This window comes from Salvelinus alpinus, chromosome 34 (genome assembly GCF_045679555.1).
Source record: "Salvelinus alpinus chromosome 34, SLU_Salpinus.1, whole genome shotgun sequence".
Taxonomy (NCBI): Eukaryota; Metazoa; Chordata; class Actinopteri; order Salmoniformes; family Salmonidae; genus Salvelinus; species Salvelinus alpinus.
The window spans coordinates 15,591,132-15,613,200 of NC_092119.1; the positions used below are offsets into that span (position 1 = coordinate 15,591,132).

At 42.4% G+C, this 22,069-nt stretch overlaps 1 protein-coding gene and 1 pseudogene across 1 annotated transcript; one reads left to right on the forward strand and one right to left on the reverse strand.

Moving 5' to 3' along the window:
- Positions 1-73: 73 nt before the first annotated feature.
- LOC139563607 (uncharacterized) lies at positions 74-9,929 on the reverse strand. The gene is made up of 13 exons (XM_071382438.1): positions 9,516-9,929; positions 8,673-8,792; positions 8,487-8,606; positions 7,573-7,695; positions 7,111-7,193; positions 6,764-6,889; positions 6,426-6,471; positions 6,179-6,312; positions 5,844-5,972; positions 5,406-5,520; positions 5,192-5,326; positions 3,089-3,214; positions 74-2,857 (listed from the first exon to the last, which is right to left on the reverse strand). Exons 1-13 carry the CDS (start codon positions 9,733-9,735, stop codon positions 2,736-2,738), a joined length of 1,599 nt encoding a protein of 532 aa, XP_071238539.1. The 5' UTR covers positions 9,736-9,929; the 3' UTR covers positions 74-2,735.
- LOC139563505 (uncharacterized) lies at positions 9,875-18,885 on the forward strand (annotated as a pseudogene).
- The last annotated feature ends 3,184 nt before the right edge of the window (positions 18,886-22,069 follow it).

Genomic DNA, 22,069 nt, shown 5'->3' on the forward strand with positions numbered 1-22,069 from the left:
GATCTGGTATGAGTAGGTTGTCACTTGTTTCATACTCTGCACTCCTGTCCACATACAGCGCATTCTGAAAGCATTCAGACCCCTTGACTTTTTCAAAATTTTGCTACGTTACAGCCTTATTCTAAATTACAATCTACACAATCTACACACAATACCCCATAATGACAAAGCGAAAACAGTGTTGTATACATTTTTCTACATGTATTACAAATTTTAAAAAACAACTTATTTACATAAGTATTCAGACCCTTTGCTATGAGACTCAAAATTGACCTCAGGTGCATCCTGTTTACATTGATCATCCTTGAGATGTTTCTACAACTTGATTGGAGTCCACCTGTGGTAAATCCAATTGATTGGACATGATTTGGAAAGGCACACATCTGTCTACATAAGGTTCCACAGTTGACAGTGAATGTCAGAGGAAAAACCAAGCCATGAGACTGAAGGACAGCTCTGAGACAGGATTGTGTTTCGAGGCACAGATCTGGGGAAGGGTACCAAAAAATGTCTGCAACATTGAAGGTCCCCAGGAACACAGTGGTCTGAATCATTCTTAAATGGAAGAAGTTTAAATGGAAGAACCACCAAGACTCTTCCTAGAGCTGGCCGCCCAGCAAAACTGAGCAATCGGGAAAAAGGCCTTGGTCAGTGAGGTGACCAAGAACCCGATGGTGACTCTAACAGAGCGCCTGAGTTCCTCTGTAAAAATGGGAGAACCTTCCAGAAGGACAACCATCTTTGCAGCACTCCACCAATTAGGCCTTTATGGTAGAGTGGCACGACAGCCTGCTTTGAGTTTGTCTGAGAGTCTTTAGGTACCTTTTGGCAATGAGAAACAAGATTTTCTGGTCTGATGAAACCAAGATTGAACTCTTTGGCCTGAACGCCAAGCGTCACATCTGGAAGAAACCTGGCACCATCCCTACGGTGAAGCATGGTGGTGGCAGCATCATGCTGTGGGGATGTTGTTCAGGGCAGGGACTAGGAGATTAGTCAGGATCGAGGGAAAGATGAATGGAGCAAAGTACAGAGAGATACTTGATGAAAAGCGCTCTGGAGCAGGTTAGGACCTCAGACTGGGGAGAAGGTTCACATCCAACAGGACAATGACCCTAAGCACACAGCCAAGACAACCAGGATTGGCTTCGGGACAAGTCTCTGAATGTCTGGGAGTGGCCCAGCCAGAGCCCGGACTTGAACCCGATCAAACAACTCTGGAGAGACTTGAAAATAGCTGTGCAGCGACACTCCCCATCCAACCTGACAGAGCTTGAGAAGATCTGCAGAGAATAGGAGAAACTCCACAAACACAGGTGTGCCAAGCTTGTAGCGTCATACCCAAGAAGACTAGAGGCTGTAATCGCTGCCAAAGGTACTTCAACAAAGTACTGAGTAAAGGGTCTGAATACTTACGTAAATGTGATATTTTTTTCATACTATTGTGTGTAGATTGAGGATCTTTTTTTTTTTTATTACCCATTTTAGCATAAGGCTGTAACGTAACAAAATGTGAAGAAGTCAATGGGTCTGAATACTTTCCAAACACGCTGTATAAATGCCTCGTTCACGTGCTAGGAAACTGAAATGTTCGACTTGCTAACTGCTTGAACACGGCACGTTCAGTTAGGAAGCTACAACCAGTTAGGAAGTCTGAAATGTAAAGTTTCCTAGTTCCGACTAGCACCTGAACGCGGCATTAAATAATGGTTTGTCAACTGTAAAAGCATTGAATCTGTATAAAAATGAAAATATAATAGACCTCTTTTCCCCCTGTTCACAAGTGCAATATGGATGTAAATGCTTAGAACACAACAATGTAATCACTCAGAAAATAAAATGCCTCATCAACATCATTAAACATATAATCACGACACAATAATCATTGTCAGGGTCAAAGGTAATGGCAAGTCAGTTCAAACAGTGATATGTCCCACATCTCAGTCCGTGTCCTGAAGCAGAGAGGTGTCAGCCCGTGTCCTGAAGCAGGGAGGTGTCAGCCCGTGTCCTGAAGCAGAGAGGTGTCAGCCCGTGTCCTGAAGCAGGGAGGTGTCAGCCCGTGTCCTGAAGCAGAGGTGTCAGCCCGTGTCCTGAAGCAGAGAGGTGTCAGCCCGTGTCCTGAAGCAGAGAGGTGTCAGCCCGTGTCCTGAAGCAGAGAGGTGTCAGCCCGTGTCCTGAAGCAGAGAGGTGTCAGCCCGTGTCCTAAAGCAGAGAGGTGTCAGCCCGTGTCCTAAAGCAGAGAGGTGTCAGCCCGTGTCCTGAAGCAGAGAGGTGTCAGCCCGTGTCCTGAAGCAGAGAGGTGTCAGCCCGTGTCCTAAAGCAGAGAGGTGTCAGCCCGTGTCCTGAAGCAGGGAGGTGTCAGCCCGTGTCCTGAAGCAGAGAGGTGTCAGCCCGTGTCCTGAAGCAGAGAGGTGTCAGCCCGTGTCCTGAAGCAGAGAGGTGTCAGCCCGTGTCCTGAGGCAGGGAGGTGTCAGCCCGTGTCCTGAAGCAGAGAGGTGTCAGCCCGTGTCCTGAAGCAGAGAGGTGTCAGCCCGTGTCCTGAAGCAGAGAGGTGTCAGCCCGTGTCCTGAAGCAGAGAGGTGTCAGCCCGTGTCCTGAAGCGGAGAGGTGTCAGCCCGTGTCCTGAAGCGGAGAGGTGTCAGCCCGTGTCCTGAAGCAGAGAGGTGTCAGCCCGTGTCCTGAAGCGGAGAGGTGTCAGCCCGTGTCCTGAAGCAGAGACAGCTCCAGTGGACAGGTCAGGAGGATGGAGGCATCTGAATCGCCTGCAGTAACTGCCTGGTCTGCTCCGTCTGTGCATGCACCCGTTTTAGCTGCTTCTCCAGCACACTACCACTCATCAGCACTGAAAACTCTCCGTCTGGAGAACAACATGACATAGCATAGCAGAGCAGGGCATTACATAGTATAACACAACAACAAGCCATTGACTATAACTGCATGTACCTGCCCTTATGTTAATGCACTTCAGTTTATGTTTCTCAGGATAACTGACTAGAAAGTAGTGCTATTGACATTAAGCACAGAAATGTGGTATTTTAGGCATAGACAGCATGACTGGTTAAAGTGTTGTTACAAAACCATGACGAACCATTCTTGAGGTTGCATAGAGTAACAATACTCAGCTGTTGGAATCGCACTTCCTGGTTCTTGAGGTACATCAGGAGATATTCAGAGATGGCAGCGTAGTGTGGCGTCAGTAGTTGAATGACATGTTCTGTATGATATATGAGCAACAAGAAAAAAAATCCATGTACAGATCTAGGATCTTAATTTGTCCTCCAGTACCAGTCAAAAGTTTGGACACACCTACTCATTCAAGGGTTTTTCTTAATTTTTACTATATTATACATTGTAGAATAATAGTGAAGACATCAAAACTATGAAATAACACATATGGAATCATGTAGTAACCCCCCAAAAAAGTGTTAAATCAAAATATATTCTATATTTGAGATTCTTCAAAGTAGCCACCCTTTGCCTTGATGACAGCTTTGCACACACTTGGCATTCTCTCAACCAGCTTCATGAGGTAGTCATGAGGAATGCATTTCAATTAAGAGGTGTACCTTGTTAAAAGTTAACTTGTGGAATTTATTTCCTTCTTAATGCGTCTGAGCCAAACAGTTGTGTTGTGACAAGGTAGGGGGTATACAAAAGATAGCCCTATTTGGTTAAATACCAAGTCCATATTATGGCAGCTCAAATAAGCAAAGAGAAACGACAGACCATCATTACTTTAAGACATGAAGGTCAGTCAATGCAGACATTTTCAAGAACTTTTAAAGTTTCTTCAATTGCTATCGCAAAAACCATCAAGCGCTATGATGAAACTGGCTCTCATGAGCAACGCCACAGGAAAGGAAGACCCAGAGTTACCTCTGCTGCAAAGGATACGTTCAAATAAATGCTTCACAGAGTTCAAGTAACAGACACATCAACTGTTCAGGGGAGACTACGTGAAATCAGGCTTTCATTGTCGAATTACTGCAAAGAAACAACTACTAAAAGGACACCAATAAGAAGAGACTTGCTTGGTCTAAGAAACATGAGCAATGGACATCAGACCAGTGGAAATCTGTCCTTTGTTCTGATGAGTCCAAATTTGAGGTTTTTGATTCTAACCGTCGTGTCTTTGTGAGACGCAGAGTAGGTGAACGGATGATCTCTGCATGTGTGGTTCCCACCGTGAAGCATGGAAGAGGACATGTGATGGTGCTTTGCTGGTGACACTGTCAGTGATTTATTTAGAATTCAAGGCACACTTAACCAGCATGGCTACCACAGCATTCTTCAGCGATACGCCATCCCATCTGCTTTGCACTTAGTGGAACTGTCATTTGTTTTTCAACAGGACAATGACCCAACACACCTCCAGGCTGTGCAAGGGCTATTTGACCAAGAGGGAGAGTGATGGAGTGCTGCATCAGTTGACCTGGCTTCCACAATCACCCGACCTCAACCCAATTGAGATGGTTTGGGATGAGTTGGACCGCAGAGTGAAGGAAAAGCAGCCAACAAGTGTTCAGCATATGTGGGAACACCTTCAAGACTGTTGGAAAAGCATTCCAGGTGAAGCTGGTTGAGAGGAGACCGAGCAAGAGAGACACAGAGCGAGAAAGACAGAGCGAGAGAGACACAGAGCGAGAGAGTGTGCAAAGCTGTCATGGCAAAGGGTGGCTACTTTGAAGAATTTCAAATATATTTTGATTTGTTTAACACTTTTTGGGTTACTACATGATTCCATATGTGTTATTTCATAGTTTTGATTTCTTCACTATTATTCTACAATGTAGGAAATAGTAAAAAATAAAGAAAAATCCTTGAATGAGTAGGTGTGTCTAAACGTTTGTCTGGTACTGTATATTGTAAGAGCAAAATAATCCTGCAGCAACAGGATTTGAACATTTAGTCCATAATGTTGCTTGATCGGTGGTACGGCTTTTAGCTGGCCAAAAGTAGGCAACATGAAAAGTGCAATACTGTTAATATAACCGTGTGTGGGTTTTCAGTGAATGTATGTACATCACATAGCCCATCTGTATGAGCACACATGGGACAATCTTGCTGATACAGACAGTATAGCATTTAAGAGAAAATATATTTATTATTGCAAGTATTACACTATCAATCATTGTGCTAGTCACAGATAAAATAAAGGGACTAGACAACAAACAAAATACATGCATATTACCGTTCATCTTTAGTTTGCTGATGATGGAAGCAGACCTATAGGACAGCTCTAGATTGTCCATTTGTGCAGAGAACTTCACCAGACTTGAAACATGTTCAGGAGTAATTTTTGTGGCCAAATGAGACTGAAGTAAGTCTGAAAAGGAAAGAGAAAAGTTGTAATAGAGGTGAGGTGACATAAATTAAACTGGTTTAGGAATTGCTTGTATTCTCACCCCAGCTTGTCAGGTGATGTAAACAGGAAGTGACACATAGAACGGTCTCCTCTGAGGTCACACTGGACACAAGGGCCTTGAGAAGTCCCGTTACACACTCACTGTCCATAACAGCCTGTAGACAACACAAGGCTTGATCATCCCATGTCCACATAAATGAAAATGCATTTAAAATGGCTTCCAATGATCACTGCATTCATATGACATCACCAGGTCAGTGTCTCTATATTCATCTTAAAGGACCATTCTTGGTTTGATAAAAGTTAACATGTGACTGAACATATAGATGGAAACCACATCTCCATTCCAATGTCCATACTAGCAGACCAGTAAGAATGAAGCAATGTTATGGGCATGCGTTCTACGTCATATGGTAGTGTGGACATTGGAACAACGCCTCATATTCTAGTGAGTGAACGACATGGCAGCCGTTATTACCTGCTGTCCCTCGCTGGTGCTGCTGAGGTTGGTGATGGTAACAACACTGTGGTTGATGATGGAGCTGGATCTGTGACAGAGGAGCAGCTGGCCTATCACCTGTACCAGGCCCTCATTCACCAGGCCCTCCTAGAGGGAAACACAATGAATGCGGATTGCTAACATCGGTACAAATAACATAGATTGTAATCACCAGCATCATTATATAATAGATAGAATCCTGTCAGATATGTCAAACCTGGGATTCGAACCAACAACCCTCCATATACTAGCCCACCTCTCTAACCTTTAAGCTACAGCTGCGCCCATCAACATCTAGTTTAAAAAAATCTCACTCTATTGGGTTGGTGTGTGGCTAGCTCAGCCAGTAGTGCTATAGCAGACTCAGTCAGCGGGGGAGTAGCAGAGCACAGCAGGGCCTTCAGAGGCAACACACAGTTCAGGTACATCAGCTGCTCCTGGGTCACAACTACAAAACAAAGCACAACACGGCATCCAATCCACAAGGCTCTGTACAATCTGTGTTGAATATGTGCCTAAAACAATAACAGAGTGTGTTCTGTGGTTAAACGTTAGAATTACCATTCCCTGAAAGGATTTGGAGGCATCTGCAAGCTTGGGATGCATTCTAGAAATAAAATACAAACATTTGGCCTAAGGTTGAGTAGGAAAACATTTCATGACAGAATACATTTCAGTGTGAAAGTGTAACATCTGTTGGACATACTAGTAGATATTCATAGACTTCCAGGCATTGCGTTAACTCCAGTTAGCATTGGCTGGTGAAACTACCTCTAACTTCATTCATACTGGACACAGAGACATAAAAATGGTATCCACGACTTCATCTGACTCTGTGTAAGTAGATACGGGGCCTGAATGCCAAAATCTCAAAGTATCCCTTTAAGACCAACCATTACCTTCGGCACTGATGAGGACATGAGTGTCAGCAGAGACTTCAACAAAAAACGGTCTCCAATGCCCAACATTTTGGGATGATGGCCCGGGACAGTGGCTATATTGCTCAGGGCAGAGCAGCTGTAGAACTAAAATACAGACAGAATATCAGTTCAGTTCAGAGCACAAAAGAAGTTCAGGCTGAAGACCACTGGGATAAAATAAGCACACGCTTGGTCATCATGCTATAACCGTACTATTGTTTTAAACAAATAACCACAAAAAACTGCAGCACATAGATACTTTGATGTGGTTATAAAACAGCAATATTTGGCTTGAGGGCAAGAGACAGTGACAGTGGATGTTTTACCTGGACCTCATAGTTGGAGGACTGCAACAGAAGTGCCAGTACAGGAATGGCTCCTTCTTGACATAACACTCCCATCGTCCTCTCTAGAAAGAAGAGCAGCAATGAAGGCTAATGTAATGCAAGATTAATGGAAAGGTAAAAGGCAGACACAATAATGGTCAGATATGGAAACTTACAGTATGTATAGAAATTAGTTATGAGGGTTATGTTGGGACCACATTAATAAACCCATCCATCTATCTATTCTTGATTGATCTCTATGGTTAAGTGACACGCGTCACTTGTTTTGAAATGTCAGCAAACAATTAGATCACAGCCAACTAATGTGTCATTTGAACTCCACCCACTGTGGTCATATCAATACAGCAACAACCCAGAATGTGGCAGCAACCTGAGATGTGTGCATAGTACAGGGTGTACAGTACATTATGTATTGGTGGACATAGTTCTGTGCAGACCTACCAGACTGTGTGAGGTTTAAAAGGGCCCAGACTGCATTCTGTTGGACTTGGGGATCATAAGACTTGGCTAAAACCAGTAGTGGAATCACCCCTTCAGCTGACACGATAGCTTCCCGGTTTGAGTCTAAATAAATGTGAGGCAATAACAACAACAAAAAAATACTGATTAAATGTCATGTCTAGTTTGGACAACAGAGTCATGTTGAGTTAGAATGGAAGGTTGAGTTAGAATGGAAGGTTGAGTTAGAATGGAAGGTTGAGTTAGAATGGAAGGTTGAGTTAGAATAGAATGTTGGGTTAGAATAGAATGTTGGGTTAGAATAGAATGTTGGGTTAGAATAGAATGTTGAGTTAGAATAGAATGTTGGGTTAGAATAGAATGTTGGGTTAGAATAGAATGTTGAGTTAGAATAGAATGTTGGGTTAGAATAGAATGTTAGGTTAGAATAGAATGTTGGGTTAGAATAGAATGTTGGGTTAGAATAGAATGTTGGGTTAGAATACATGGAACACGACGTCCCACATGTGCCATGCCTTTCACCTTTCATTAACCAGCAAGAAGCCGTGTACATCTTTCAGCAGGGATATCATACATGTTGTGCTTAGCTTCTTATCTGAGAGTAAATCAGTTTGTGGGGAAAGCAAATGTCGAGAAACCTGATCCTATCGATTGTAAACAAGAAATTCATTGACAATAGCACCAGCACTTTGTTGCACTAATGTTGTAATGTGTCTGTCGTCGTGTGTAGTGGTGGTGTTATGTCTCAGCCAGCAATATCTAGTCACTGGCTGGGGATCAATAAAGTGTGTATGTCGTCATGTGTAGTGATGTTGTCATGTCTCAGCCAGTGACATCTCATTTTCTGTCTGGGGATCAATATAATTCAAATCAAAAGTAAACACTAGTCCACCAACCTGAGGAGGCCAGTGAGGCAATACATTGGCAGGAGTTACACTGGACAGTGGTGTCCCCAGACTGGAGCATCTCTAGCAGGGGCATCAGCATCCCTGTCTCAATCACCTGCTCCTTACTCACTGGAAGACAATAGTACAGTGTTCAACCTTGAGACAGTGCATGTGTGTGTGTCTGTGTGTACATACCTTTGTTCTTCACTAGCAGATGAACCAGGGACAGAGTGGTGATCCTCTGTACCTCCATGTCATTAGAGAGCAGTAGGGCTGTGTATGGCTCCAGGAGAGCAACAGGTAGAGGATAATCCACTGCAACAAGACAGGATGAGAGGCAATCATGTCACCAATCATGTTCTTTTATTTTCAACTACCTATAGAGAGTTATAGGCTGTACAGGATAGCTTTCTGCCTACAGACCTATTGGCTTCCTCCATGTAACAGGGGGAATCCATTCTTATCTTCCTGCCCTCATGGAAAACATTTGGTCAGACATTTTCATAATACTGGTCACTTCTGTCACAAAGCATATCACTACAATAGAATAGATAAACTGATGGTAGACCTGTACTGCACAGCCACTACAAAACAGTATACTATTACAATGGAATAGAAATCTTTATAATAACAATCTGTCTCAAATATTAACATGATATGCTACTTAAAATGACACTTAAACACAGTACACTGACCGAGGTGTGTTCGACTGACCTGTAATAAATGAATGCTGACCGGTGGAGGCTGCTAAGGGTAGGACGGCTCATAATAATGTCTGGAACGGAGCAAATGGAATGACATCAAACACGGAAATCACGTGTTTGATATATTTTATACCATTCCACCTATTCTGCTCCAGCCATTACCACGAGCCGTCCTCCCTAATTAAAGTGCCACCAACCTCCTGTGATGCTGACCCATGATTCCCAGATGCTCCTATGTATTTAATGCCTGTAGACAATACTGGGTTGAGCAGTGTAGTTAAAACTTTGATTCGACTGGTGTGCACGAGTACACATCCATTTAGAATACCTATACCTGTGTCCAGGTGGTTCAGTAGTGCACGAGCAGCCTGTCTCTCGTGCTGCTCTGAGATATAGGATGCAACAGTTGCTCTCTTCCTCCGCAGACAGCTACATCTTGACAGGTTCTTTATACACTCCGTTATCTTCTGTACAAGTTCAGATGGCAATCTCTTTACATAAGCAACGAAGTCCTTTAGCAGTTGTGCACACTTTTCACATATTCCGGTGGCCATCTCCAAAGCAAAGTGAAATCAACATTCATTCCACTATAGTATAACATATATATTGTTAATATACACGTTATATAGGCTATATGTTACTTATTCGTTGAATTCCAGTAGCAGTGCTCAGGTGGTAGTTTCTTCGCAAGCCATGTATTTGCGTGTCTCTGCTGGAACAAAGAAAGACATGCACCTGCCTGCCAGTCCCAAGGCATTACCTGTAAAGTGCATGGAGAGTTTAAGACGCCACGTGACATAATTGTTCTCGCCCAGTGGACTGCACGTTCCTTTGTTTCATTCTGAGCATGTATATAAAACGAAATATGATTCAACATTCCTTAAAATACAAAATTATGAATACATAAAAGATAAATGCATATACGTTTTGCTATTAATTCATTGCTTTTGAAAGTAGAGTTCTGCAGAGTAGATTCAGAAATGGGTAATAATGGCTGATGAAAACGTGTAATAAATGTTGAAATGTATGTATGTAAATGTTAAATTGTCTATTGTTTTTGTCTATATATGTTTTTGTTTATTGTACAAGAAAAATAAAAACATATGTGTAATGTCTTGGATACATTTTCAAATGTAATCTCCAGGGAAACATTATATCTGAAAAAAAGTGACATTGTACACATTTTTTTATTGTGAAATCAAATCAAAGACCATAACTGAAACGTCATGCACAAGATTTTTTTAATCGCTGTTGTTGTTTTGGAAACCATCGCAACGGAGCCGGTGGTCACAATCACTGTCGTTTACTCACGTATGGTGGTCTATTGTATGTTTTACATGTTGTTGATGTTAGTTTACATGTCCATTCACTTAAATAAACAATATTGCAAGACACTGTAAAGCTTGGCATCATTGTGGTGACCCTTGTAGCTAGCCAGATTCATTTAGCTGATTAGCTAACGTTATCAGCTAGCTAACGTTAACTATACTGTAACGGTCAGCTAGCCAGCCAGTTAGCTACAGCTTTTTGCAAAGAAGATAACTAGCTAGCTATCTATGTTTGTCTTTCATCAGTTCAGTAGGCCTACCCTATGTGGTCAAGATGGACTGGCTAGGCAGATTGCAGGCTGGTCAAATACAAAGTTAGAAAACTTCCGTTGCTTGCAATCAGACCCATAACATTGTATTGTACCCTGTTAGCTAATTTATGAGGATTTTAAGATATACACTGACCTGGCTACATTCAGAGAAGAAGAAGAGTCCAGCTCAGCCAGAGCAGGAGAGTATTGTGGCAAATTGGAATAGGTCAGATCGAGAATGCTTGGGGGCTGAAATCACTTTAAGTTTGATAATGTTGTAGCCTACAATATTTGTTGTGCATGGTACCTGTGAATTAACGTCCATGCACATACATCCTGTTCTCACCTTTGCATCCTCACTCCTATCTTTCAGCTCCAGACTTTGAAACATAACCTTGACCTTGTGAAAAGACACAGAGGACAATGAGACTATCCTCCAGAACACTTATGACCCTGACCAGGGCAGCCCTTGTTTCACCAAGAACAAGCTCAGGGAGAGGGAGGTAGCAGAGAAGGTCAACAACAACAACGGGAACCAGGACTAGGAGAAGGAGCAACCATCCAAAGAAAAGAGGAAGAGTGGAGGGAGCTGCCTCCAGCCTCAGTGCAGCAGGAGGACACTTATAACATTTAGATCGACCAGACTGACAATACTGCTGGAAATGCCAAAACAGCCAAATCCAAGGCCTCCTTGGAGTCGAAAGACCCTGGGAATATACATAGGAGAAAGAATAATAAAGGGAAGAGGAGAGGAGGAGGTGTCTGGGGCCCAGAGTGGGGCTGCGTTAGAACCCTAGGACGAGTTACTCCATGAGTACCAGTAGCAGATGACACAGGAAGAGGAGAGGGCTACCGTGAAGAAGACTGTACACAAGAAGTCAACAACGGACAAGACCAACGCTGCCCCTCAGGAAGCAGTAACATTAAATAATGAAGGTGCAAAGAAGAAGAAGAACAAGCTGAGGTCGTCATTGGATTCTGAGAGGGAGACAAGGTGTGTAGAAGTCTTGCAGGATGAACTTTCATAACTCCAGTGAGGTTTGTATGAACCTGTAAGGAAGCAGTAAGGCAGGTATTCTCAACCTTTTTGGGGACGGGGACAACTTGTGATAGCAAATTCATCAGGGACCCCCTCATAATCAGAACACAACTCGAGTGAGATAAAAATAGCATACACAGAGTTTTACTATGACTTCGGCAGTGCGTGGAACCAAGTCTCAGGCCCTGGGAAGGAAAATGTAGCGATTTTCAAGCTAATTTCCTGTAATTCTACACATTTTGTCATGGGGCAGATAGATTTTTTTGTTGTTGCAGCTTTAACGCTAATATCCTGCAATTCTACAACTTGTTCCATGAGGCAGAGAGAAAACTGCAATTTTAAAGCTTAATATACAATGCATTTATAATAATTGGTACTGTGGATACCAATATCCCTGTGAGCATCCCAGGCCCATGTTGCCCAGGGTTAAGAACATATTAATTGTAAATTAATAATAATAATAATATATTTTATTGTATCACACACTCTAAACTTATTCCACAGATCCATTGACCAAAATGTGTTGAATCTGTTGTTATTAGTAATATTCATAAAAATAAAAAAAAAGTACCACTTTGAGAACTCCTGCTGTAAAAGACCTAGCATAGTCCCAGATATGTTTGTGCTATCTTAGCAAACCTTATGGTCAACCCTTATGGTCATATTTTTGGCATGACAATGTCCATAAGAGTTGACTATACAGCACAAACAGATCTGGGACCAGGCTATAGGCCTAAATGACTGGCTATTGCATTGTTGGGTTTTGAGTTAGCAAGAAAGGCATTTGTGCATGTGACATTAAAACTTGAAAGTTGAAACTAATACCATGGAAAATAAAGATCATCTATTGATCATCTATTCTGTTTCGCTTTACAGTATGGTAGAAGATCTGCAGAGTCGCCAGTCCGAGGACATCACTGAGAGGATGAGGTCCAAGGAGAAGAGCCAAGAGAGCCACGATGAGGAGGACGGAGTAGAATCTTTAAAATCCAAAGGCAAAAAAAATAAGAAAATTAAACAAGGTGGATGAAAAGAGAAAACATTCACCGGGTTATACAACCTGCATTATGAACCGTTAGGAATAATGTAGCTACTCTGTAAACATTCACCGGGTCATACAACCTGCATTATCTGTTTCTACACCACCGTTCCCTGCAGCTTGTGGGTACTAACTGAGTGCGGCATGTCGACAGTAAACTGCATCCACAGCTGTTCTGTTCTCCTCCCCGGAGCAAGAGACGAGACCATGGAGGTGGTAGACTGCTGGAGGAGGAGATACCCCCGTAACAGATACACATCCACCCTTTACATCACTGCAAAAGGCCTTAAACTACCCGATCATGTACATATCTGCTTTAACAAAACTACCATTACTATGACGTGATAATGCTAGTAGTAGTAGTAGTAGTAGTAGTAGTAGTAGTAGTAGTAGTTACAACTTTAACCACTCATCAGATCTCTCTCTAACCCTCACCCTCCTCTACTGCATGCTGTATTTAGATAGATGTGCCAATCTACTTTACTTCTTGTGATCTGAAGCCGAATTGACCACCTGCAAAACCTGCCCTCCTTAGTTAATGCTGCGATATCCGTCAAGTGTTTTGCTGCAAAGTGCATTTTCCCATTGAAGGGCTGATGATGAGTTTTTTCTCAGTGTATGAGATTCCTTCAGAAATGGTGTTGGCTGCCTTCAACGGCTACCTCAGTATTGTGTATGATCTCTGCTGGTCCAGAGACGAACGGAGTCTGCTGTCTACCTCCTGACGGCACCTCAAATACACCCTGCCTGGGAAAGAGAGGTGTGGAACCTTGATTACGCTGATGCGTAGGATATTTACATTTTAGGGTATTTGTGTATGTGTTGTCACTATATAATGGCTTGATGTCATATCCACATACCTCCTCTAGGGGGTGTTAGTGCACTGTGCAAATAAAATAAAAGGTTTTTGTCACCTGCTTCGTAGACAACAGGTGTAGATTAACAGTGAAATGCTTACTTACGGGTCCTTTTCCAACAACACAGAGATGTAAAATAAAAAATGACGAGGAATAAATATACAGTGAATAATGGATAAAAATAAAGCCCAAATAGGGCTATCTTCTGTATACCTTGTCACAACACAACTGATTGGCTCAAACGCATTAAGACATTCCACAAATTAGCTTTTAACAAGGCACACCTGTTAATTGAAATGCATTCCAGGTGACTACATCATGAAGCTGGTTGAGAGAATGCCAAGAGTGTGCAAAGCTGTCATCAATGCAAAGGGTGGGTACTTTGAAGAATATAAAATATATTTTGATTTGTTTAACACTTTTTTGGTTACTACATGATTCCAACACTACCGTTCAAATGTTTGAGATCACTTAGAAATGTCCTTGTTTTTGAACGGAAAGCAAAAAAAAATAATCCATCAAAATAGCATCAAATTGATCAGAAATACAGTGTACACATTGTTAATGTTGTAAATGACTATTGTAGCTGGAAACGGATGATTTTTTAATGAAATATCTACATACAGTGGGGAGAACAAGTTTTTGATAACCTGCAAAATCGTCAGTGTTTCCTACTTACAAAGCATGTAGAGGTCTGTAATTTTTTATCATAGGTACACTTCAACTGTGAGACAGAATCTAAAACAAAAATCCAGAAAATCACATTGTATGATTTTTAAGTAATTAATTAGCATTTTATTGCATGACATACGTATTTGATCACCTACCAACCAGTAAGAATTCCGGCTCTCACAGACCTGTTAGTTTTTCTTTAAGAAGCCCTCCTGTTCTCCACTCATTACCTGCATTAACTGCACCTGTTTGAACTCGTTACCTGTGTAAAAGACACCTGTCCACACACTCAATCAAACAGACTCCAACCTCTCCACAATGGCCAAGACCAGAGAGCTGTGTAAGGACATCAGGGATAAAATTGTAGACCTGCACAAGGCTGGGATGGGCTACAGGACAATAGGCAAGCAGCTTGGTGAGAAGGCAACAACTGTTGGCGCAATTATTAGAAAATGGAAGAAGTTCAAGATGACGGTCAATCACCCTCGGTCTGGGGCTCCATGCAAGATCTCACCTCGTGGGGCATCAATGATCATGAGGAAGGTGAGGGATCAGCCCAGAACTACACAGCAGGACCTGGTCAATGACCTGAAGAGAGCTGGGACCACAGTCTCAAAGAAAATCATTAGTAACACACTATGCCGTCATGGATTAAAATCCTGCAGCGCACGCAAGGTCTCCCTGCTCAAGCCAGCGCATGTCCAGGCCCGTCTGAAGTTTGCCAATGACCATCTGGATGATCCAGAGGAGGAATGGGAGAAGGTCATGTGGTCTGATGAGACAAAAATAGAGCTTTTTGGTCTAAACTCCACTCGCCGTGTTTGGAGGAAGAAGAAGGATGAGTACAACCCCAAGAACACCATCCCAACCGTGAAGCATGGAGGTGGAAACATCATTCTTTGGGGATGCTTTTCTGCAAAGGGGACAGGATGACTGCACCGTATTGAGGGGAGGATGGATGGGGCCATGTATCGCGAGATCTTGGCCAACAACCTCCTTCCCTCAGTAAGAGCATTGAAGATGGGTCGTGGCTGGGTCTTCCAGCATGACAACGACCCGAAACACACAGCCAGGGCAACTAAGGAGTGGCTCCGTAAGAAGCATCTCAAGGTCCTGGAGTAGCCTAGCCAGTCTCCAGACCTGAACCCAATAGAACATCTTTGGAGGGTGCTGAAAGTCCGTGTTGCCCAGCGACAGCCCCGAAACCTGAAGGATCTGGAGAAGGTCTGTATGGAGGAGTGGGCCAAAATCCCTGCTGCAGTGTGTGCAAACCTGGTCAAGAACTACAGGAAACGTATGATCTTTGTAATTGCAAACAAAGGTTTCTGTACCAAATATTAAGTTCTGCTTTTCTGATGTATCAAATACTTATGTCATGCAATAAAATGCAAATTAATTAAAAATCATACAATGTGATTTTCTGGATTTTTGTTTTAGATTCCGTCTCGCACAGTTGAAGTGTACCTATGATAAAAAATTACAGACCTCTACATGCTTTGTAAGTAGGAAAACCTGCAAAATCGGCAGTGTATCAAATACTTGTTCTCCCCACTGTAGGTGTACAGAGGCCCATTATCAGCAACCATCACTCCTGTGTTCCAATGGCACGTTGTGTTAGCTAATCCATGTCTGGTTCCCTTGGAGTTCAGTTCATCCCCCAGTCAACCCTCACCTCCCAGAGCCGTGAGCGGCTCCAGACAGGCCCTTTCTCTAAAAAGATCTGTCCACTCCTCACGTCCTGGCCTCTATTGCACTGATCCTTGATCTGAAAGTACTGAACAGGTGGAAGCCAGCCTAAAGAGGAGCTTCCACAATATTGTTTTCAACTGTCAAGTGTTTCCATGTCAATGCAGATGAAGCGGAAGAGACAGATTGTACTGCTACAGGTCTATGAATCTAAGCAGCTCTGTGAACTACTGTGTCGTCAATAATTTGTGACAATTGGGGTCAGTTTAACCGAATGAGCTTAAGACTAATTCTTGCAGAATGTGAGCTTTGGCCAGACATTCCAACAACAAGGGGAAGAATGAACAAAACGGAACATTTCCAGACTCACTAGAGCTGTTAAGGACCTTACAGAGCAGCATGTACACTGTACATAAAGACCTAGATGGGCCTCTCCTTGTCTTCACCTGTGTCTGTAGCCGTAGGTGTTCACACCTCTACCATTTATGTATGCTTTGAGTTTTATCTAAGATTTAATATATTAATATGGCATAACTTTTTTCACTTTTTCTTCTCTGTTTGCAGCTGGTTTCAGCCCAGTGGGAGAGCGTCTAAGAAGAGCTCCATCTCGCAGGCTACAGACAGTAAGGCATTATTATAATGTTATATTTGGCAGCCATTCATGCTTTTCTCTTTGCTTCCTTTCATGTGTATTTTATTGGGTAACTTCATTGTAGTCTTATGGACTGAATATTTATCTTTTTGAAAGAGACAGTAATGCATGAAGTTTAATATGTAATTGAAGTCTATAAAAGCTCCCTTTCTTCCTTCAGAGCTTATCTGATCATCTGTCTACAGCCATTAGAGTAGAAGCAGATTCTTTGGTACCAGTTCATCAAACGGTAAGTTGATGTTTTTATTACAAGAACACACTGTGCCCAAAAATCAAATATGACAAATTAAACATAATCAGTTATTTTACCACCATGGTCAATAATTCTTAAATCCTTTTAAATTATTCTCTCTCTGTCAGGTTGTCTCTTTGTATGACTACAGTGCCCACCGGTCAGATGAGTTAACTGTACCGTGTGGTGACGCCATCCGTGTGCTCTACAAAGACAACAGGTGGTTTGGCCTGCTGGCTAACAGACAGCATGGATACCTCGCAGCTACCTATGTTGTGGAAGAGCGTAAGTAGAGTGTTATATCTGTTCTACATTTTTTTAAAGTATATGCACTCAGCAGACACTTTTTATCTCACACTCCCAGGGAATTACAAGGAGGAGCTGTCTCATGCCCTAGAGGCACAGTCTGCCCTGTCTGAACGGACTGACCTATCAGATGAGAGGTTGACACCTACCAAGGTAAGGAGACAGTGGGTTCTGTTTCAGCAATCGTTGTGTGATGTAGCTAAAGGGTCTCCTGGTTGTGATGTAGCAAGGTGATTATTTTTTTACAGACATCCCCTCCACCAATACAGTCCTCACTTCTGTGTGTTGTCTCGTTCCTCTCCATCGGGTAACAAAGGTTATATGAATTACTGGACTAATCATTTCCTTGTCCCCTCTCTTCTTATTTTCTATCCCTCCACTCACAGGTGTCTGCTACTGTTGTCTCTGGGGAACTCAAGTTCATTTCTGAGCTGGACACAGACCCTGAGCAGTCTGCTGCCACCAAGTAAGTCCTCTTCCTCACAGCAACAGTCCTCTTCCGCACAGCCCTCTTCCTCACAGCAACAGTCCTCATAAGTCACAGCAACAGTCCTCTTCCTCACAGCAACAGTCCCCCTCTTCCTCACAGCAACAGTCCTCATAACAGTCCTCATAAGTCACAGCAACAGACCTCTTCCTCACAGCAACAGTCCTCTTCCTCACAGCAACAGTCCCCCTCTTCCTCACAGCAACAGTCCTCATAACAGTCCTCATAAGTCACAGCAACAGACCTCTTCCTCACAGCAACAGTCCTCTTCCTCACAGCAACAGCCCCCCTCTTCCTCACAGCAACAGTCCTCGTAAGTCACTGCAACAGACCTCTTCCTCACAGCAACAGTCCCTCTTCCTCACAGCAACAGTCCTCATAGGTCACAGCAGTCCTTCTGATATCACCCTGTTGTTTAAATGTATTGTGTACACATCTTCTAACCACATAGTGAGAAAATGGGAAGAAAATGTACTTACTAGATATGTTATAGCTTAGTATGTTACACTAGATACATAATAGCTTATACGTTATTCTAGATAATTAAGGTTAAATACATAGTGTAAATGGTTTTAGTAATTGTTCAATCACTTTCAACATTTTGGGCTGTTTTCTGTGTATCTAAAAGAGGGAAGAAAACAAAAAAGTTAGTGAAGAAGTTCAAAGCTCCGTCATCCCCACCACCAGCCACATCCTCTGACCCCGATGTCCCAGAATCATCATCTACCAAGAGGAAAACCAAGGCTGCAGACAGCAAACCACTGACGCCCAGCCCCAGGAGAGGGCAGTCCAATAGCGCCTTCGAGCCTGATACCTAGACCCACTTCATCTATGGTTAATAGTACAGTAATTTAACGCTAAATTCCTCTTTGAACAGAAGATAACAAGTATGTTTATAAAGGAAACTATCCTGTAAAGCTTAAACATATTGCTTTTTTCACTAATAATATATTTAAATTACTTCTGCATACAGTGCCTTCGGAAAGTATTCAGACCCCTTGACTTTTTGCACATTTTGTTACTTTACAGCCTTATTCTAAAATGTATTAAATCGTTTTTTCCCCCTCATCAATCTATACATGATACCCCATAATGACAAAGCAAAAACAGGTTTTTAAAAGTGTTTGCTAATTTATAAAAAATAATAAACTGAAATATCACATTTACATAAGTATTCAGACCCTTTACTCAATACTTTGTTGAATCACCTTTGGCAGTGATTACATCCTCGAGTCTTCTTGGGTGTGATGCTACAAGCACTTCTCTGCGGATCCTCTCAAACTCTGTCAGGTTGGATGGGGAGCGTTGCTGCACAGCTATTTTCAGGTCTCCAGAGATGTTCGACCGGGTTCAAGTTCGAGCTCTGGCTGGGCCACTCAAGGACATTCAGAGATTTGTCCCGAAGCCACTCCTGCATTGATTTGGCTGTGTGCTTAGGGTCATTGTCCTGTTGGAAGGTGAACCGGGACAAGTCTCTCTATGGCAAGACATTTTCAAGTCTTGCCATAGATTTTCAAGCCATTTAAGACAAAACTGTAACTAGGTCACTCAGAAACATTCAATGTCATCTAGGTAAGCAACTCCAGTGTATATTTGGCATTGTGTTTTAGGTTATTGTCCTGCTGAAAGGTACATTTGTCTCCCAGTGCCTGTTAGAAAGCAGACTGAACTTGTTTTAAAGTCACCATTGGCCTCATGGTGAAATCCCTGTAGTGACTGGGTATATTGATTTTATTTTTATTTAACTAGGCAAGTCAGTTAAAAACAAATTCTTATTTACAATGACAGCCTAGGAACAGTGGGTTAACTGCCTTGTTCAGTGGCAGAATTACAGTTTTACCTTGTCAGCTCAGTGATTCAAACTAGCAACATTTCAGTTACTGGCCCAACGCTCTAACCACTAGGCTACCTGCCGCCCCCCACTTTGGATACGCCATCCAAAGTGTAATTAATAACTTCACCATGCTCAAAGGAATATATTTTTACCCATCTACCAATAAGTGCCAAAAATTCCCCAAATAATGCTTGTTTTACCCCATTGTTTGTAAACAATGTAATCGTAAACAAACATTGTATATGGACGATCAGTCCTTGCATCCATAGATCTGTGTATGAATTTGAGTGTTTACATTTATCCAGGCCCATCCATCAGCGTTTTACCAAAACAGAGGTGGGGTGCCGCATTGTTTTTGTTTCAATAAAGGACTTTTTGTTACAGAGCTTAAGGATCCGCCCCTTTTTTTCAATTTTCGCCTAAAATGACATACCCACATCTAACTGCTTGTAGCTCAGGACCTGAAGCAAGGATATGCATATTCTTGGTACCATTTGAAAGGAAACACTTTGAAGTTTGTGTAAATGTGAAAGGAATGTAGGATAATATAACACAATAGATCTGGTAAAAGATAATACAAAGAAAAAACCAACCATTCTTTTGTATTTTTTTTGTACCATCATCTTTGACATGCAAGAGAAAGGCCATCATGTATTATTCCAGCCCAGCTGCAATTTAGATTTTGGCCACTTGATGTGTGCAAAGTTTTAGACTGATCCAATGAACCATTGCATTTCTGTTCAAAATTTTGTATGAAGACTGCCCAAATGTGCCTAATTTGTTTATTAATAACTTTTCATGTTCAAAACTGTGCACTCTCCTCAAACAATAGCATGGTATTATTTCACTGTAATAGCTACTGTAAATTGGACAGTGCAGTTAGATTAACAAGAATTTAAGCTTTCTGCCAATATAAGATATGTCTATGTCCTGAAAAATTTTCTTGTTACTTACAACCTCATGCTAATCGCATTAGCCTACATTAGCTCAACTGTCCCGTGGATGGGGCACAGAGTTCTTGTTCTTGAGCATTTCTGTTTTGAACTTATGCAATAAAAACTCAAGTTTGAATTGAGCCGCTGTACCTTGAAACCCCTCCTAGCTTTTGTCCGTGGTAGTGGCCTCTCCTAGGCTCTGCTACACAGGGCTATTCAACTATATTCTTATGGGGGGGGGGCATTTTTTTTGTCACACCCCCTTCTAATGAGTCTTAGCTTTCTTGGGAATGGGGTCATAATAGCTTAAAGCCCAAACGGTTCAAATGCTAGAGCCAAATTGAACATGCCACATTAGCTTCAGAAAACCGCCAGAAACTGCTCCATTGGTGCCTCCATTGTAGCTTCTGTTTACCACAGAGAGTTTGATTCTATCTGTTCTCCTCTACCTTTCCTGCCTGGCAAAGTACCAGCATTTTGTTTTGAATCTGAATTTAAAGCACTGAATTTGAAAACAGAATCTGAATGCACCTGAGAAGTTAAATATGTGAAACTTTGGTAAACTTGAAATTATGAGGGGCCTCCCGTGCTAGAGGCGTCACTACACACCCGGGTTTGATCCCAGGCTGTCGCAGCCGGCCGCTACCGGAAGACCCATGAGGCGGCGCACAATTGGCCCGTCTGGGTTGGTGCGGCTGGGTTCCGGGTTAAGCAAGCGGGTGTTAAGAAGCGCGGATATCCTTGTCCCATTGCACTCTAGCGACTTATTGTGGCAGACCGGGCGCATGCACGCTGACTTCGGTCGCCAGTTGTACGGACCCCGTACAACTGCAGCTGTCTTCCGGGTTAAGCGAGCAGTGCATCAAGAATCAGTGCGGCTTGGCAGGGTCGTGTTTTGGAGGACGCATGTGTCACGCCCTGACCTTAGAGATCCTTTTTATGTCCCTATTTTGGTTTGTGAGTTGGGGTGGGCATTCTATGTTTTGTGTTCTATGTTTTCTATTTCTGTGTGTTTGGCCGGGTGTGGTTCTCAATCAGAGGCAGCTGTCTATCGTTGTCTCTGATTGAGAACCATACTTAGGTAGCCTTTTCCCACCTGTGTTTTGTGGGTAGATGTTTTCTGTCTTTGTGTCTGTACCAGACAGGACTGTTTCGTTTCATTCTCTTTGTTATTTTGTTTAGTGTTCTGTTTTAATAAATTAACATGAACACTTACCACGCTGCGCTTTGGTCCGATGATTCCTCATCTTCAGACGCCGAACGTTACAGCATGGCTCTCAACCTTCGCCTCCCCAAGTCCGTACGGGAGTTGCAGCGATGGGACAAGACTGTAACTACCAATTGGATATCACGAAAAAGGGGTAAAAGGTACACCAACAAAAACACTTGCAATTATGGTTTGTAAACTGAATACAGACAATGAATGCAATTGAAACTGAATATATAAATGTCATTTTAAAACTGAATGCAATATTCATTCAATTCAGTTTCAAATAATTAAATACAAGTTAAATTTGGCACAGATTCCGACCTGAATTAATTACGTGTAAAGGGAACTTTATTCCCTTCT

Coding starts and splice junctions, on each gene's coding strand:
- LOC139563607 (XM_071382438.1), bottom strand. CDS start 9,735: ATGGCCACCGGAATATGTGAAAAGTGTGCACAACTGCTAAAGGACTTC. Junction 8,793..9,515: donor ACTGAACCACCTGGACACAG/GTATAGGTATTC, acceptor GTCTTGTTGCAG/TGGATTATCCTCTACCTGTT. Junction 7,696..8,486: donor TGCCTCACTGGCCTCCTCAG/GTTGGTGGACTA, acceptor ACATTTATTTAG/ACTCAAACCGGGAAGCTATC.